This window comes from Pristiophorus japonicus, chromosome 13, assembly GCF_044704955.1.
Source record: "Pristiophorus japonicus isolate sPriJap1 chromosome 13, sPriJap1.hap1, whole genome shotgun sequence".
Classification (NCBI taxonomy): domain Eukaryota; kingdom Metazoa; phylum Chordata; class Chondrichthyes; family Pristiophoridae; genus Pristiophorus; species Pristiophorus japonicus.
The window spans coordinates 117945823-117964325 of NC_091989.1; the positions used below are offsets into that span (position 1 = coordinate 117945823).

General features: G+C 45.3%; 1 protein-coding gene across 1 annotated transcript in view; it reads right to left on the reverse strand.

Annotated features, from left to right (window-relative positions):
• The window catches only part of LOC139278176 (BTB/POZ domain-containing protein KCTD19-like), a 69202-nt gene extending 59987 nt beyond the window's left edge, over nucleotides 1-9215 (reverse strand). Inside the window, exons 1-2 of the mRNA XM_070896829.1 lie at nucleotides 9155-9215; nucleotides 3691-4004 (exon numbers count right to left, since the gene is read on the reverse strand). Of these exons, the coding sequence (XP_070752930.1) occupies nucleotides 3691-3981 (291 nt within the window). The 5' untranslated portion in view covers nucleotides 3982-4004; nucleotides 9155-9215. The remainder of the gene's footprint in view (nucleotides 1-3690; nucleotides 4005-9154) is intronic.
• Nucleotides 9216-18503: the final 9288 nt, after the last annotated feature.

The following is an 18503-nucleotide window of genomic DNA, read 5'->3' on the forward strand; positions in this document are numbered from 1 at the left end:
ACGGGAAGAAAAAAAAACCTAAAACTTCTCCGATCCACACACACACTTCACCACTCTTAAAACTAATAAAAACATACAGAAATAAATAAAGAGAAAAACTTACCTTCCTTTTTGGGCAATTCCACCCGAGATCCCCTTAGTACTGTTAAACTGAAACTTAATTTTCAGTGGTACAAATGCGCTGTTACATACCACACCAAAAGTCAACAATTGATCTGGTTCTTCTATGTTGATTAGTAAATAATTAGATAATATTCCTATGTGTTCACAAGCAATATTTTCAAATAAAGTAAGTTCTTTAATCTAGCCAACAGTAAAGCTACATCTAGGTACCTGAGTAAACACTTAATTTTCATAGCATATGCCTCAATTTTTTGCTTTCAACTATGAAAAAACACATTTATAATGCATATGGTTGAGAAAGCAACTTTGACAATAAAAATGTGAAAAATACTTTTTGTTGCAAAACATCAAAAATCATTTGAAAAGTGGCTGATGCAGATTTTATCCTGCTGTAGTAACAGGTTAATGTTACATTAATTCCATATGTATGGTATATCCTACCTTGAGGTAAAATAGTATATCCAGATCTTTTGACGAGAGGAAGTTTCATATCTGCTGGTTCTATCAGAGTGATATACCCTGTATATGTCAGAGCTTGTAAAAACAGTGTATGATACTTTTCATTCACAATGTATTTAAGTTATGAACAGATAGGAAAGAGAGAATAAAAGTATGGAAAAGCAGACCTGTGAACCTTTATAATCTACTTTATATGTCAACCATACTTTTTATTTTAAATCTCCAGACTTGTCACAAACACTTCTATAAAAATCATGCTGTGCACCATTTGCCACAGGAACCTGAAAGTGGCAATGAACACAAAAGACTATGGGCTAGATGTTACACTTTTTTTGCATGCATAATGCCCACTTAACATCCATTTTACCGCTGAAATGACGTATAACGCCCAGATAGCCACAAAATGGAAACTGACGGCCATTTTTCGCTGAGCGTTACTTTCTCCATGTGCGTAACGCTGGGGAAAAATAATACCGCCCGCCCACTTTTTTTGGGTGGAATCATCAGAATGGGCGAAACCAATGCCCATAATATCGCCCAGCGTTACCTTCCGTACGTAATTAATGCCGAGATTCAATAATACCGACCGCCCACTTTATTTTGTTGTAAAGATCACATTTGCAGAAACTAACGCCCAGGAGATCGCCCAGCGTCACTTTCACCACCTCGCACACATCCCGCCCACAATATCGCTCGCCCAAAAAACTGCCGGGAAAAAGTGGAACTAACCGGAACTACTCACAGCGGTATGGACGCCATGTTTTAAATCACATGTTGCATCATTTAAAAGGCTGCTCTGCTTCAACCTCAGGGGAGTTCGGATGTACTCTGGAGGTCTTTGGAGGTGATGTGAACATCTGATCAAACATCTTTATCATACTGTGAATGATTGGAATTTAATTCGTCGGGACCAATCGGTGGAAAACAGATAGCTATTGGAATGGGGCCTGTCCTTTCTCACCCTCTCTTGATGACCAATTACATGCTGCAGACTCGAGATGGCAGAAGGTACACTCCACAGCATTATGTGCCCAATGCAAGATGTGCCAGACTGATGAGGAGGACCAGACGTTACACCCGACGCAAGTACAGGGAGAAGAGGTCTTACCTCAACTTGCCCGACACCACCTGCCTTCAGAGACTGCGCTTCCACAAAGAGGTTATCACTGAGGTATGCCAGCTCATAAGGGGAGGTCTGCAGCCTGCCAGCACCATCAGTATTGCACTGTCCGTCGAGGTCAAAGTCACTGGGGCACTGTCGTTCTACGCGTTGGGTTCTTTTCAGGGCTCAGCTGGCGACATTTGCGGTATGTCTCAGCATGCCACACATTGCTGCATTAGGCAGGTCACTGAAGCCCTGTACGCACGCAGGATGGACTTCATCAGCTTCCCTATGACCAGGGAGGCTCAGACTGAGAGGGCTCTAGGATTCTACCAAATTGCTAACTTCCCCAAGGTGCAGGGAGCAATTGACTGTACACACATCGCGATGCGGGTGCCTTTTCAGGATGCAGAGATTTTCAGGAACCGCAAGGGATTCCACTCCCTGAATGTGCAACTCGTTGTCGACCACCAGCAAATTATTATGGCAGTGAATGCTAAATTTCCGGGCAACATCCATGATGCTCACATCCTGCGTGAGAGCACTGTATCAGACTTGTTTAACAATCAGCCATAAGGTCAATGCTGGATGCTTGGTGACAAAAGATATGCCATACAATGAGAGCCATAGAGCCACTCGCAATATCGTGGCGAAAACCATTGGAGTGCTAAAGCAGCGTTTTAGATGCCTGGACCACTCAGGAGGTGAGCTCCAATACCACCCTGAGCAGGTAGCTCAATTCATGGTGGTATGCTCCATGCTGCACAATTTGGCTATCAGAAGGGGACAAGAATTGGTAGAAGGGTCTGACATTCCACCTCAGCAGAGAAAGGAAGAGGAGGACAAGGTGGTGGACGCTGATATCGGGCCAGACAATGAGGCTGACACTGAAGCCATGCCTCCGCCCCCCTGTAGACCACATGAAAGGGCACGTGGTGGCATCATAGCTGCAAGACTCTTGTGTCAGGAGCTCATAAATGAGCGCTTTGCCTGAAAGAACATTGGTGGTATTTACAAGGCTGACATGCTGCTGGGTGTGGAGGTCATATATTAATGGTGGGCATCACCTTGGTGACAGTTAAAGTTTAAGTTGATTGAAGTTAAGTGTAATTATACTCTTTGATGTTAAGGAATCACCAGTATGTAACAGTGCAGCTATCTGAGCCAATGTGCAACAAGGTTTTGTTAAATAAAAAACATTTAAACCGAATATTTGTCTGAAATCATAAGTATTTCTGTAAAAAACAATCCTCCCCCACCCGCTTCTCATCCCCACCTCTACCCCTTCCCCTCCTGACTCCAAGCCGCCTGGCTGAGGAGCTCCTCAGGCGCTGCTTCATTGCGGGGGGGGGGTGGGGGGATGACGGCTGAACCGCTGCTTGGACGGATACGGGAGAGAACGGTCCCGAGGTGGGAACGTGCTCTGAGGCAGAAGCATGATGTTGCTCCTGGCTCTCATGTGTTGTTGGCAATGGGGGTGCGGTACCTTGGGGTGCAGTGCCGCGCTCCAGGACCAATGGGAGCCTTCTGCCACCAGTGTTCCTGGCTAACAGCTCCAGGGCCTCCTCCATCCCTTCCATGTTATGTATTATTTGTTGGACAAAAACTCGGTGCCAACTATGTTCTTGGTGCTTCGAGGGCTTTTTGCTGCTGGTTATTCCAATTAACTGTTTTAAATTAATTTTGAATTCTCTCCAAGTCTGCTCGTTCAAAGTTTAATTTTTGGGTCACATTTGCAGATTTAAATTCTAATAAAATGAACACTGCATTTTAGATGCTCTCCATGTTGATGACCATGTCGGATGTTAACTGGACAGTGTATGGTACATTTAGGTATTTGTCTCTATGTTGAGAGTGTTTTATTTTGATCATCTCATGCAACAAAGCACAGGACGAAGTATTGAGAAATCACTCTCCACAAGGAAGCACTTACTGTTACAATGGTCCGCTGAATTATTACAGCCTTGTAATCATGCCCTACTTTACATATTATCCATGGCCAATACCTGTTGCAAAGATGTCAGACACATTGCTGTTGCTTGCTCATACAACAAATTAATTTCTGAAAGGCAGGAAAAAGACAGCTTTGATGTATGCAAATAATAGTGAACATGACGGAATGTATATCCATCTCGGTCAATGAAAAGTCTGGCATCTTCAGAAAGAACAAGGCTGGAAGCTTCTTGCCATAACACTGAGTCACGGAATTGTAAAAGTTTAGACTTTGGAATTGAAAAGAACCAGCCTCCTACATTGAAACAAAAAGCATCCTCTTCCTGGTTGTCTTCTGATGCCATTATATTTCTTCCCTTTTGTGGAACTGCTTAAAAATTAAAAAAAATGTTCAGTTATTCTTCTGAGATGGATTATAGTTGGCTTCTAAGTATGCACAATGTATAATTCATTTTATTCAGAAGACTGCATAAAATATATTCTTTATTAGACAAACAGAACAATGAAGTACAATGTCCAATTACAAACAAGGTAGTTCCCACATCCCTGCAGGGACAGAAATTCTTTAAGACTTCCTTGCACACCTAGTGACTCTCCCCCATTTAGAATCATAGAAATTTGGGACACATAAGGAGGCCATTCAGTTCCTTGTGTCTGCGTCGATCAAAAAAGAGCTATCCAGCCTAATCCCACTTTCCAACTCTTGGTCCAGAGCCTTGCAGGTTATGGCACTCCAAGTACTTGTTAAATGTGATGAGGGTTTCTGCACCCACTGCTCTTTCCTCATAGGTAAAATTCTCCAGTCCTGACAACATCCTCGTAAATCTCCTCTGTACCCTCTCTAGTGCAATCACATCTTTCCTGTAATGTGGTGACCAGAACTGTACGCAGTACTCTTAACTGTGGCCTAATTAGTGTTTTGTACCATTATAGCAAAACCTGTTTGCTCTTATATTCTATGCCTCTGCTAATAAAGGAAAGAATGCTTTCTTAACTACCTTATCTATCTAGCTGTCCTGTTACCTTCAGGGATCTGTGGACATGCATTCCAAGGTCTCTCTGTTCCATGGCAAATGCAGTATAATGTGGATAAATGTGAGGTTATCCATTTTAAGGGCAAAAACACGAAGGCAGAATATTATCTGAATGGCGGCAGACTAGGAAAAGGGGAGGTGCAACGAGACCTGGGTGTCATGGTTCATCAGTCACTGAAAGTTGGCCCGCAGGTACAGCAGACGGTGAAGAAGACAAATGGCATGTTGGCCTTCATAGCTAGGGGATTTGAATATAGAAGCAGGGAGGTCTTACTGCAGTTGTACAGGGCCTTAGTGAGGCCTCACCTGGAATATTGTGTTCAGTTTTGGTCTCCTAGTCTGAGGAAGGACGTTTTTGCTATTGAGGGAGTGCAGCGAAGGTTCAACAGACGGATTCCAGGGATGGCTGGGCTGTCATATGAGGAGAGACTGGATCAACTGGGCCTTTATTCACTGGAGTTTAGACGGATGAGAGGGGATCTCATAGAAATGTATAAGATTCTGACGGGACTGGACAGGTTAGATGCGGGAAGAATGTTCCCGATGTTGAGGAAGTCCAGAGCCAGGGAACATAGTCTTAGGATAAGGGGTAAGCCATTTAGGACTGAGATGAGGAGAAACTTCTTCACTCAGAGAGTTGTTAACCTGTGGAATTCCCTGCCGCAGAGAGTTGTTGATGCCAGTTCACTGGATATATTCAAGAGGGAGTTAGATCAAGGGGTATGGAGAGAAAGCAGGAAAGGAGTACTGAAGGAATGATCAGCCATGATCTTATTGAATGGTGGTGCAGGCTCGAAGGGCCGAATGGCCTACTCCTGCACCTATTTTTCTATGTTTCTATGTTCCTCTACATTTCTCAGTATCCTACCATTTAGGGAACAATATATGTGCATTTAATAAGCAGTACAACATATGTTGGGAGAGTAAGCCTTTGGTTTAGTGGCACCATTCCTGCCTCAGAGTCAGAAGGTGCAGGGTTTCAAACCCCAATTCAGACAATCCTGGTGGGCAGCTCTGAATTCTGTGTTGACATCCAGCAGGACACACCTGTCTGGTAGGTATGGTTGATTCCCCCACCCTCCATCATCATAAGGGCTGTGGAAATCCATTTAAACCCTCCTTAACCACCCCACGAGATGGTATAAAGATGGTTATAGCCATGAAATGAGCATTCATGTCACAGCCTATTAGCCGGTGAATCCTTCCACTGGTTCACACTATTCTCCAAGGGAGGAGTGTGAATATACAACATTTGTTCATTTTTATTTTACTGTTCATCAAGATGAGGGATGTGTGTGTTGGGGAAAATAACTCTTCCATTTCAGAAGCCCATTATTAGCATTAAGCACTTCCAGCAAGATGCAAAATAAAATTCCTTTTAATCCGCCGCCACAATCTTAGGTGAGCACCTGACACCCCCCCCCCCCCCCCCCAAAGAAAAGAGTACCAGTATGCCATTTTTTTTTCACTTATCATGCCAGCCATGTCTTTGAGTGAGATTACCAATCAATGCTAAATTAGGGACAGTTTTGTGCTGGATTGAGACTGCTCAAATTCATTTTACATAGGGCTCCAACCAAGATTTTCATCCCATCAATCTGGACTGGATTTGAACTTAAATCCTAGAGGTGAAAGGCCAATATCTAACCCACTGCACCATCCAGGTCACCATTTGTATTTAATTTTTTAAATAACATTTCCATCTACATCAAATTAGATGCAGAAGAAGTTTTCTGTGGAGACTACTTCGTTGAGAAAATTAAGAAGTCTACAACTTTAATAAATAATTTGTCCTATCTTTCTATTAATCAATCTATGTACAAAGTACACTAACATAGCTAGAGATGATTCTCCAATAGTCAGTTTAATGATGTTCGAGACAAGCACTCGGAGCTGGCAACTTACAAAAGAAAGTATTTTTTAAAGTAAAGATGGGAAAAACGTATTTTTTGTTTGAAGTAACTATCGACACTGCATCCTTCATGACGTTGCAATGACAACTGATACCGCAGGGTAGGATTAGGATTGAAGTTTAGGATTAGAGTTAGCATTTAGAGTTTTGGAGATATTATGCATTATGCATTTTGCGAGTTTTAAAAAATATTTGTTCCTGGGATTTGGGCATCGCTGGCAAGGCCAGCACTTATTGCCCATCCCTAATCGCCCTTGAGTAGGTGGTGATGAGCCACCTTCTTGAACTGCTACAGTCCGTGTGGTGAAGGTACTCCCAAAGTGCTGTTAGGGAGTTCCAGGATTTTGACCCAGCGACGATGAAGGAATGGTGATATTTTTCCAAGTCAGGATGGTGTGTAACTTGGAGAGGAACTTGCAGGTTATGGTATTCCCATGCGCCTGCTGCCCTTGTCCTTCTAGGTGGTAGAGGTCATGGGTTTGGGAGGTTCTGTCTAAGAAGCCTTGGCAAGTTGCTGCAGTAAATCTTGTAGATGGTACACATTGCAGTCACAGTCCGCCAGTGGTGGAGGGAGTAAATATTAAAAATGGTGGCTGGGGTACAAATCAAGCAGGCTACTTTGTCCTGGATGGTGTTGAGCTTCTTGAGTGTAGTTGGAGCTGCACTCTTCCAGGTAAGTGGAGAGCATTCCATCACATTCCTGACTTATACCTTGTAGATGGTGGAAAGGCTTTGGAGAGGCAGGGGGTGAGACACTCACCACAGAATACCCAGACTCTGACCTGCTCTTGTAGCCACAGTATTTATGTGGCTGGTCCAATTAAGTTTCTGGTCAATGGTGATCTCCCCAAGGATGTTGATTGAGGGGTTTCGGTGATGGTAAAGCTGTTGAATGTCAAGGGGAGGTGGTTAGACTCTTGCTTGTTGGAGATAGTCATTGCCTGGCACCTGTGTGGCGTGAATGATACTTGCCACTTATCAGCCCAAGTCTGAATGTCATCCAGGTCTTGCTGCATGCTGGCATAGACTGCTTCATTATCTGAGGAGTTGCGAATGGAACTGAACATGTGCAATCAGCAGCAAACATCCCCACTTCTGACCTCAAGGTGAAGGGAAAGTCATTGATGAAGCAGCTAAAGATGGTTGGGCCCAGGAGACTGCCCTGAGGAACTCCTGCAGCGATGCCCTGGGGCTGAGATGATTGTCCTCCAACAACCACAACTATCTTTCTTTGTGCTAGGTATGACTTCTGCCAATAGAGTTTTCCATCTGATTTCCATTCACTTCAATTTTGCTAGGACTCCTTGATGCCACACTTGATGCCACCTTGATGTAAAGGGCAGTCACTCTCACCTCACCTCTGGAATTCAGCTCTTTTGTCCATGGTTGGACTAAGGCTGTAATGAGCCAAGTAATCCTGGCGGAACCCAAACTGAACATTGGTGAGCAGGTTATTGGTAAGTACTACTTGATAGCACTGTCAATAACACCTTTCATCACTTTGGTAATTGGCTAGATTGGACTTGTGCTTTTTGTGGACAGGATATACCTGGGTAGTTTTCCACAATGTCGGGTAGATGCTCGTGTTGTAGCTATACTGCAACAGTTTGACTAGAGGTGCAGCTAGTTCTGGAGCGCAAGTTTTCAGCACGACAGCCAGGAAGTTGTCAGGGCCCATAGCCTTTGCTGTATCCAGTGTGATAAGCCGTTTTTTTATTATCATGTGGAGTGAATCAAATTGGCTTTAGACTGGCTTCTGTGATGGTGGAGATCCAAGAAGGAGGTCAAGATGGATCATCCACTCGGCACTTCTGGCTGAACATGGTTGCAAATGTTTCAGCCTTGTCTTTTGCATTCGCGTGCTGGGCTCCACCATCATTGAGGATGAGGAAATGTATGGAGATCTGAGCTGACATCTGCGCAATTACCTCTGCAATGACTACATATATCGCTATTGATAACTACTGTTATCACTAAACGTGCCTTTTTTGTTTGTTGTGCAATATAAGTAATTTGCACCTTAGAGAAAAAAAATCAACAAAACTTAACTTGCCCTCAAAAGAAACGGTTGAGACTGAAAACTGGAACCGAACTTGATCACCAGTCCACTCCTAGTGTCCTAGTGAACAATTTGCAATGTCTAAGAAATAATTTCTGATATATTCCTCTGTCAAACTTTCCACCAGCAGTGAAAACCATTGGATGCAACTTTCCCTTCCAATCAGATCCATAAGCAGTAGCCATCGCAGCGCAACTTTGTGAGGTGGAGTGGGGTAGTTGCAGAGCGCTTGTTCTATTCCACTCTCCGCACTGCTCACTTTGCTTCGATCTTTTTGCCCGAGGAACAAAATAGCTGTCCCATCAGGGGGAGGGGGGTGCTGGATTTGGCTCGATTTCCGAGGGATGTGCCAGAGATTTGTTGGCGCAATAATGCATCAACTCGTTCTTTTCACCATGGCGTACAAAATAAAACACAAATATTTTGGAAAAACCATCAGAAATCCATATTAATCATTTTTATGACATGTTTTACTCATCCATTTGTGCCGCAGAATTTGCCAGTGAGTTTACCTCAATCTCGAATGAATTCTCCGTCAATGTTACTGTAACCCGTGTTGGTTCACGTTTTGCTTGAAAAGTGCCGTTATCGGTGTGTGTCCGTTTGTTCTCCGTCCCGAGACCCTTCGAAACATTTTGAACAAAACCGTCCCCGGCGGCTCGCGGCGCCTGTGAACCGCCGCTCCGCCCCCGCGCGCACATCCTTGGAGCCCCCGCTCCGCCCCCGCGCGCACATCCTTGGAGCCCCCGCTCCGCATCCTTGGTTCCCTTTTTAATAATTATATATATCTGGAATGCATTGCCTGAAAGGATGGTGGAAGCAGTTTCAATAGTACCTTTCAAAGGGGAAGTGGATATATACTTGAAAAGGAAAACATTGCAGGGCTATGGGGAAAGAGCAGATGGCACTGGCAAGATGAGACGAATTACCTCCTTCTGTGCTGTATGATATATATACGTACACATTCAAATATATAACATTTGGAGAGCAGGTTTCATTAAAAATGTTCATGGCAACCTTGCCCCTATGAGCAACCCAGTTATACTGCCTGTAGTGCTAGTTAAGTACTAGGAATTTTCAATGACAAGGGCGTCACACCTTTTTTTCCCCAGTGCCCCCTATAAAAGGGAAGAGGACACTAAAAGCACCGGCAATTAAAACAAATTAAACTTTAAAACGTAAAATCAAATTAAAATTTGGTTGCCGGGCGTGATGATGCACTCCAGTCCCTCCGGTGCCCACCTCTCGCGGAAGGCCGCGAGCGTACCGGTGGACACCGCGTGCTCCATCTCCAAGGACACCCTGGACCGGATGTAAGAGCGGAAGAGAGGCAGGCAGTCAGGTTGAACGACCCCCTCGACCGCCCGCTGCCTGGACCGGCTGATGGCACCCTTGGCCGTGCCCAGGAGCAGTCCTACGAGGAGGCCCTCGGACCTACCCGCTCCCCTCCGCACAGGGTGCCCAAAGATCAGGAGAGTGGGACTGAAGTGCAGCCAGAATTTCAGGAGCAGCCCCTTCAAATAATGGAACAGGGGCTGCAACCTCGTGCACTCAATAAAAACATGGAACACGGACTCCTCCAGACAGGGTGTCACACCTTGCCACAGATTCACCCAGCCAGGTGTCATGCAAAGTAAGAATGATTGCAATGGTAGGTTTCTAAATTTTAATTCTGCCTCTAATTGGTAAAGGTAAGCTCAAGAAGTGAAATAATGGCTCAGAAATTCCTGTTTCTTCTTTCCACGGGCATTCGACTAAAAGTAAGAGAAAAGATGCACACTTACCTTTTGGTCAAATGCCCGGTCGAGATCCCGGACTCGAGGCCTCCTCTTCTTGCGCAACGGAGCGCGTTCACGTTGGGACGTCCGCAGGAGTCACGTGAGTCTGGACACCCAATCACGGGTAAGTATTTTCTCATTCATAATAATAGGAGTTTCGTAAATCTGAAACTCCTATTACTATGAATGAGCAACACCCCCAAACACTACATAAAACATTTAAAAAAACAACTCACATAAATACACTTATAGAAATGTTTTTTAAAGAAAAAAATTTGCCGATTTAAAACAGTTTTAATTATGGTTAAAAATAAATGTAACATATTGGGCAGAGTTTTTAAAAATTATGTGTTCTTTTACTTTAATTTATTTATATTTTTGTATGTTTTTAAACACTTACGCCTGTAAAAGTAGGCTATGTGCCTGCTTTTATCAGCCGCAAGAGTTTTGAGGACATTTGCTGGGCAAGATATGCGTAAATATCGCAATCTTGCCTGTGCAAATGTCCTCGCTCCCGAGATATGGAGGATCTGTCAAGCCAGAAACTTGACAGATCGGAAAAGCCAGTTTTCAGCGCATGCGCATTGTGGCTGAAAACCGGCTTTTCTGATGCTTTCCTAGATCCATAGACATTCCGTACGGACCCGGGAGGCAGGAATTTCTGGGCCAATATTAATGAAGTGCTCTCCATCCCCAGACGCTGACCAGTGGAGTGCATCTGAAAAGTCTTTCAGGTTCACTGGGAAGAATTGGCAGCTTTCTGGATTCCAAATTAAGTTTGCATAGCTGAGCCATCTGACCTCCAGCACTCCGAAGAATAACCTGAAAAGCAAAATCCCTCCTTTGTAACATTTTCCAGCCTACAAATGGAAGTTCTACATTGATATTTAAGATATCTGTGCAACTTTGCTGCTGTGACAGTAACACACAGTGAAATGCTCACCCACCTTATGCTGAATCGTCTCTTCAGCCTCACTAAAAATAATCCTGTAACCCTGGCAGAGGGTTAAGCTGCACCATCACAACTCTCACCCACATTGCAGTATTTTGGCATCCGTCATAGGGAGCATTCACACCATCACAGCCCCACGCCCAGCTGATCAGATTCTTTGGTCCTCACAGAAGGAATGACTTCGCCCCCACTTCCCTAAAAGGAACTAACCTACCTTAATCCTCACCCATTTTAATGCTGTGCTAAGTGTTAATTACTATAATTCTACGTCTTTGGCTCTGAAAATTAATATTACAAGTGCGGAGTCTCAATCCTTCAGGTATTAATGCTTTTTAATTTAAATTTTTCTTTAACCTTTCCTTTCTGTCTCTTTTTTCTCTCTTTTAATCCAATCTTTCTTTCCCTTTCTTTATTTATCGTCCTGTACCTGATTTGACATTGAATTCAACCACTCTAATTTACACTCTCTTCTCAGTCCTTGCGTTGTTAATTGCACAATCCTTCAATCGGATTGGTTAAGGAGATATATAGTTGCTTTTTCCCTGTTCACTCAGGTCCCAGATGCCCGGTTGCCCTCACTGCAGCGTTATCAGCTAGTCATTTCAGCAACTTGCAAAAAACTTAAAAGTCCTAAACGTGCAAGGGTAACATAAGGTGTGTGGAGAAAGAGTCAGACCGAACACTGTGAGCTCAAAGTAAAGTGTAACCGTAGTCTTTTATTGCAGGTGTCCAGAGTGCCTCTCCAACCTGTGAAGCCTCCTTAAATACCTGTGCTCCCAAGGGATTATGGGATCCCTTGGGTCTCTGGGGAATGAGCCCTCTGGTGGCTGTACAAAGTAAATACAAGTCCACATATATAACAACATTCCCTCCCAAAGTCAATGATGTAACTATTTACAATGTAAGTCAATCTGGGGCACTTCTTGCCCTGGTTGATCGTCTCGGTGTGAAAGCTGGTGTTGTTGAATCATTTGTTGGGGCCTCACTGGGCTGCTGTGCAGCTGGCCTTGCTGGGCTGCCTAATATGTTGGGCCCTGCTGGGCTGCTGTGGATGATAGGTTCTGCTTCGTGGTCAACCATGGTGTCGGTTGCCACCGGTGTGTGCATTGAGGAATCAAAAAAAGGTTTGGTCCAAGGTGGGTTGCTCAGGGTAGTCCGTGAATCTGAGTTTGATTTGGTCCAAGTGTTTCCGGTGAATTAGTCCATTTGAAAGTTTGACCCGAAACACCCTGCTCCCCTCTTTGGCCATGACAGTGCCAGGAAGCCACTTAGGACCTTGTCCATAATTTAATACAAATACAGGATCATTGACTTCAATCTCTCATGACACTTTGTTGAAGCCGCCTGTTCTCTACCTGTTCATGTAGATCAGGGTGAACTAACGAGAGCCTTGTCTTAAGTGCTCTTTTCATGAGCAGTTCAGCAGCTGAGATCCCAGTGAGTGAGTGTGGTCTCGTGTGGTAGCTAAGCAGGACTCGGGATAGGCAAGTCTGCAGTGAGTCTTCACTTACCCTCTTCAAGCCGTGCTTGATGGTTTGCACTGCTCTCTCTGCCTGACCATTGGACGCTGCTTTAAACGGGGCAGATGTGACATGTTTGATCCCGTTACGGGTCATGAATTCTTTGAACTCAGCACTGGTAAAACATGGCCCATTGTCGCTCACCAGGACATCGGGTAAACCGTGTGTGGCAAACATGGCCCGCAGGCTTTCAGTGGTGGCAGCGGACGTGCTAGCCAACATTATCTCACATTCAATCCACTTGGAGTACGCATCTACAACGACAAGGAACATTTTACCCAAGAACGGGCCTGCATAGTCGACGAGTACCCTAGACCACAGTTTGGGGGGTCAAAACCATAAACTTAGCGGTGCCTCCCTGGGTACATTGCTTAACTGCGAGCATGTATTACATTTGTGCATGCAGGACTCTAAGTCCGCATCGATACCGGGCCACCACACGTGGGATCTGGCTATCGCTTTCATCATTACGATGCCTGGGTGGGTACTGTGAAGGTTATTGATGAAGGTGTCTCTGCCCTTCTTGGGGACCACTACTCGATTGCCCCACAGAAGGCAGTCTGCCTGTATAGACATTTCATCTTTGCACCGCTGGAACGGCTTTATCTCTTCCTGCATTTCCACTGGGAGACTGGACCAGCTCCCGTGAAGCACAGAGCTTTTGACAAGAGAGAGTCCTGGCTTGTCCAGGTTTTGATCTACTGGGCAGTGACGGGTGATTGCTCACTCTCAAATGTTTCCATAACCATGGCTAGATCTGCGGGCTGCGCCATTTCCACCCCTGTGGTGGGCAATGGCAGCCTACTGAGAGCATTGGTGCAGTTTTCTGTGCCTGGCCTGTGGCGGATGGCTTGGTTGTATGCTGACAATGTGAGCACCCATCTCTGGATGCGGGCCGATGCGTTGGTATTTATCCCTTTACTCTAGGAAAACAGGGATATAAGTGGCTTAAGATCAGTTTCCAATTTGAATTTTAGCCCAAACAGGTATTGATGCATTTTCTTTACCCCATAGACACACGTTAACGCTTCTTTTTCAATCATGATGTAGGCTCTCTCAGCCTTAGACAGACTCTTGGATGCATAAGCAACCGGTTGCAGTTTCCCGAAATCATTAGCTTGTTGCAATACACATCCGACGCCATATGATGACGCATCACATGCTTACATTGATCATACAACACAAGCAATTTGTTTGAGCATAACAATGTTCTCGCTTTTACAAAGGCATTTTCTTGGCTTTTGCCCCAAACCCATTCGCCCCCTTTTCATACTAAGACATGTAGTGGTTCGAGCAGTGTGCTGAGACCCGGTAAGAAGTTACCAAAGTAGTTCAAGAGTCCCAGAAATGCTGCAGCTCCGTCACGTTCTGTGGCCTCGGTGCGTTCTCGATTGCTTCCGTCTTTGCGTTGGTGAGCTTGATGCCATCCGCCGCAATCCTCCTTCCCAGGAACTCCACTTCAGGTGCCAGGAAAACGCACTTTGAGCGTTTTAACCTGAGCCCCACGTGGTTGAGTCGACTAAGAACCTCCTCCAGGTTCTGCAGGTGCTCGACTGTGTTCCGACCTGTGACCAAGATGTCGTCCTGGAAGACCACGGTGTGTGGGACTGACTTCAGTAAACTTTCCATGTTTCTCTGGAATATCGCTGCCGCTGATCGGATTCCAAACGGGCATCTGTTATAAACAAAAAGATCTTTGTGCGTGTTGATGCAGGTGAGGGCCTTCGATGATTCCTCCAGTTCCTGCGTCATGTAGGCTGAAGTCAGATCCAGCTTCGTGAACATCTTTCCTGCTGCCAGCATTGCAAAGAGGTCGTCGGCTTTTGGTAGTGGGTATTGGTCCTGCAGGGAGAAACGATTGTTACTTACTTTGTAATCGCCACAGATTCTGATGTTGTCAGCTCCCTTGAGGACTGGGACAATAGGACTGGCCCACTCGCTGAACTCGATCGGTGAAATGATGCCCTCTCGTTGCAGCCGATCTAGCTCGATCTCTACCCTTTCTCTCATCATGTACGGTACTGCTCTCGCCTTGTGATGAATGGGTCGCGCCCCCGGAATTAGGTGGATCTGCACTTTTGCTCCTTGGAATTTCCTGATACCTGGTTCGAACAGCGAAGGAAATTTGTTTCAGACCTGAGCACATGAAGTGTCATCAGCGGGCGATAGCGCTCGGACGTCATCCCAGTTCCAGCGTATCTTTCCCAGCCAGCTTCTGCCGAGCAGCATGTGACCATCGCCCGATACCACCCAGAGTGGTAGCTTGTGCACCGCTCCATCGTAGGAGATCTTTACGGTAGCACTGCCGATTATAGGAATCAGTTCTTTAGTGTAAATTCTTAGTCTCGTGCAAACTGGAGTTAAGACTGGCCTTGAGGCCTTGTTGCACCACAACCTTTCGTAAGTATTTTTGCCCATGGTGGACTGGCTCGCGTCCGTGTCCAGCTCCATTGACACCGGGAGTCCATTTAGTTCAACATTCAGCATTATCAGGGGACAATTCGTGGAGAATGTGTGCACCCCATGTACCTCTGCCTCCTCGATCTGAGGCTCTTGTTCGTAATGATCCTCCGTGGATCTGTCCTCCTCTGCAATGTGGTGGTTTGCAGGTTTAACAGGCTTAGCAGCTCGCCTGCACACTCATTGGAGGTGTCCCATTGTTCCACAGCCCTTGCAAACGTATCCTTTGAATCGGCATGAATGGAAACGATGATCACCCCCGCAGCGCCAACATTGTGTTAATGGCATGGCATTCATCACCCTTGATGGTGGACTCAGACATTTGCGGATGTGTAATTGCAGGTATGTGTGACCTGCCCTTTGTTCACAGTGCTTGTAGCAGCACTTTTGTGCTGAGAGATTTGCTTAGTATTGTCACTGGTGGCAATGAACGCCTGGGCTATCACTATGGCCTTACTCAAAGTTGGGGTCTCTACATTCAAAAGCTTGCGAAGTATGGTTTCGTGGCCAATGCCAAGTATGAAAAAGTCTCTGAGCATGTGCTCCAAATTCGCAATATCCTGCAAGGCGTCTCAGCTCGGCAACATAATTCGCCACTTCTTGGTCTTCAGACCTTTTGTAGGTATAGAAGCGGTACCTCACCATCAGAACGCTTTCCCTCGGGTTCAAATGCTCTTGGACCAGTGTGCACAAATCGTCGTATGATTTCTCTGTGGGTTTCGCTGAAGTGAGCAGATTCTTGAGGCCATACGTTGGTGCCCCACTGATGGTAAGGAGGGTTTTCTCTACGTTTGGCAGCACTCTCTTTCCCATCTAACTCGTTGGCCACGAAGTATTGGTCGAGTCGCTCCACAAAAGTTTCCCAATCATCTCCCTCTGAAAATTTCTCCAGGATGTCCACTGTTCTCTTCATCTTTGGGTTCGCCAACTGTATATCGTTGCCAGTTGTTGTGTTGGAGAAAGAGTCAGACTGAACACTTAGTCTTTTATTGCAGGTCTCCAGAGTGCCTCTTCAACCTGTGAAGCCTCCTTAAATACCTGTGCTCCCAAGGGATTATGGGGTCCCTTGGGACTCCAGGGAATGAGCCCTCTGGTGACTGTACAGAGTAAATACAAGTCCACATATATAACAATAAGAACATAAGAACATAAGAAATAGGAGCAGGAGTAGGCCTCGAGCCTGCTCCGCCATTTAATCCAATCTTGGCTGATCCGATCATGGACTCAGGTCCACTGCACTGCCCGCTCCCTATAACCCCTTATTCCCTTATCGGTTAAATTTATTCAATGTCCCAGCTTCCACAGCTCTCTGAGGCAGCAAATTTCAGAGGTTTACAACCCTCTGAGAAAATAAATTTCTCATCTCAGTTTTAAATGGGTGGCCCCTTATTCTAGGATTTTGCCCCCTAGTTCTAGTCTCCCCTATCAGTGGAAACATTCTCTCTGCATCCACCTTGTCAAGCCCCCTCATAATCTTATACGATTCGATAAGATCACCTCTCAATCTTGTAACTCTAACTACAACAGACACCATTAGATTCACTCCTTCAGCAAATTATGGTCCAATATCTTTATGAAGCTTTAGCTACCTGTGAATGCTGTACTTCAAATTTGGAACTGTGAAACTTTTCTGTTGCATCTTGTTCTCCAATAATTCCTGCTTGCCCTTTTAGTGACTAGATGCTTACTTTCTTTCATATTATCCAAAGTCTATTAAAATAAGGTGCAAATCAATGCATCTTATAACATTTAGTAGTCACAGTACATATTTATGTATATTCTTGTAAAATATTTTTGCCAGTAATCTCTTGTAATTTAACAAATTAACATTTTGCCCTTCCTCACCTTTTTGCATCCACACCATCATATCTTTCCAGATCCGAGAGATCAAGCAAGTGATCTGCTCCCAGATCTCGGTCACTGCTGCTTAAGGCTCATGCAATAGTGGACAAATTAATAACCAGTAGAGACTTGATGGGCTGAATGTCTTCTTCTGTACTATAAAACTATTTTGATTAAATTGTCAAAGTGGATTGAGAACAGGCTTGGCAATAAAAGACAGAAAATGGTGCTAAAAATAAATGTTCTGCCTGGGATTAATTACCAGGTGAGTTCCAAAAGGATCTGTTCTGGGATCCCTGCCATTTACAATATTTGTGATGATATTCAACAGGGTTTCTGCAGCAGTATTATTTGCTGCTGACCCAAAGATCTGTGGAAAGGTAATGAGTATAAATGAAATTGACTATCTTCAAAGACATTTGTGGGAGGGGAGGGTGGGGATTTTAAACTAAAACAAACAGGTGAGTTGGGAGCATGGGGGGAGGGGGGGGGGGTCTTTGAATTCTGACCTGAACCCACCTCCAACCTGCCCACCTCCAGTTTAATGGAGGCAGGACAGGGACATGCAACCAATTCGCCGCCAGGAGACGGGTTGTCTATTTAAATATTATGACGAGGCTGGAAACATCTGCTTTAACCTCCATTTTGTATTTAACTTTAGCTGATCAGATTTTGAACGCCTCGTGAAACCTGCCAGCTAAAGCAAGGCGAGAACTGCTGGATCCAGGAGGTAGGTGCCTTTACACTTGCCTCCGGAATCCAGGGTCCCTGCCTAACCCACCCCCCCATGATTGGAGACCCCACTCCCCCCCCACCTATGTTCCTCCCGGCCCGCGATCTTTCATCGACACCATCCCCCGGTCCTCCGGCCGCACCCGGTCCCCACACGATCCCTCCCTCCCTCCCTCCTCTATGCGGCTTAATGATGCAGGCCTACCTGTCCGAAGCCAGCAAGCCTTTCAATCTGGCTGGCTGTAGGTGGGAAACAGAGGCTTCTCATTCAAATCAGGCCCTGCCATTAAATTGCCAGGTTTTCCGACTGCCTCGGAGCGCCCCCCCCCCCCCCCCATTAAAATTCAGCCCATGGCGTGAGATTACCAGCACCATTCTTATCCCTTGAAACTTCTATCACTGAGAAAGGGAAAAGCAGAAAGATGATAGAAACACCATTATCTCAAAATTTCCTACCATGTCATACACCAGCCCAACCTGGATTTAAATTACTGTTCTTTCTTTGCTACTGCATCAATATAGAATCATAGAATGGTTACAGCACAGGAGGCGGCCATTTGGCCCATTGAGCCCATGC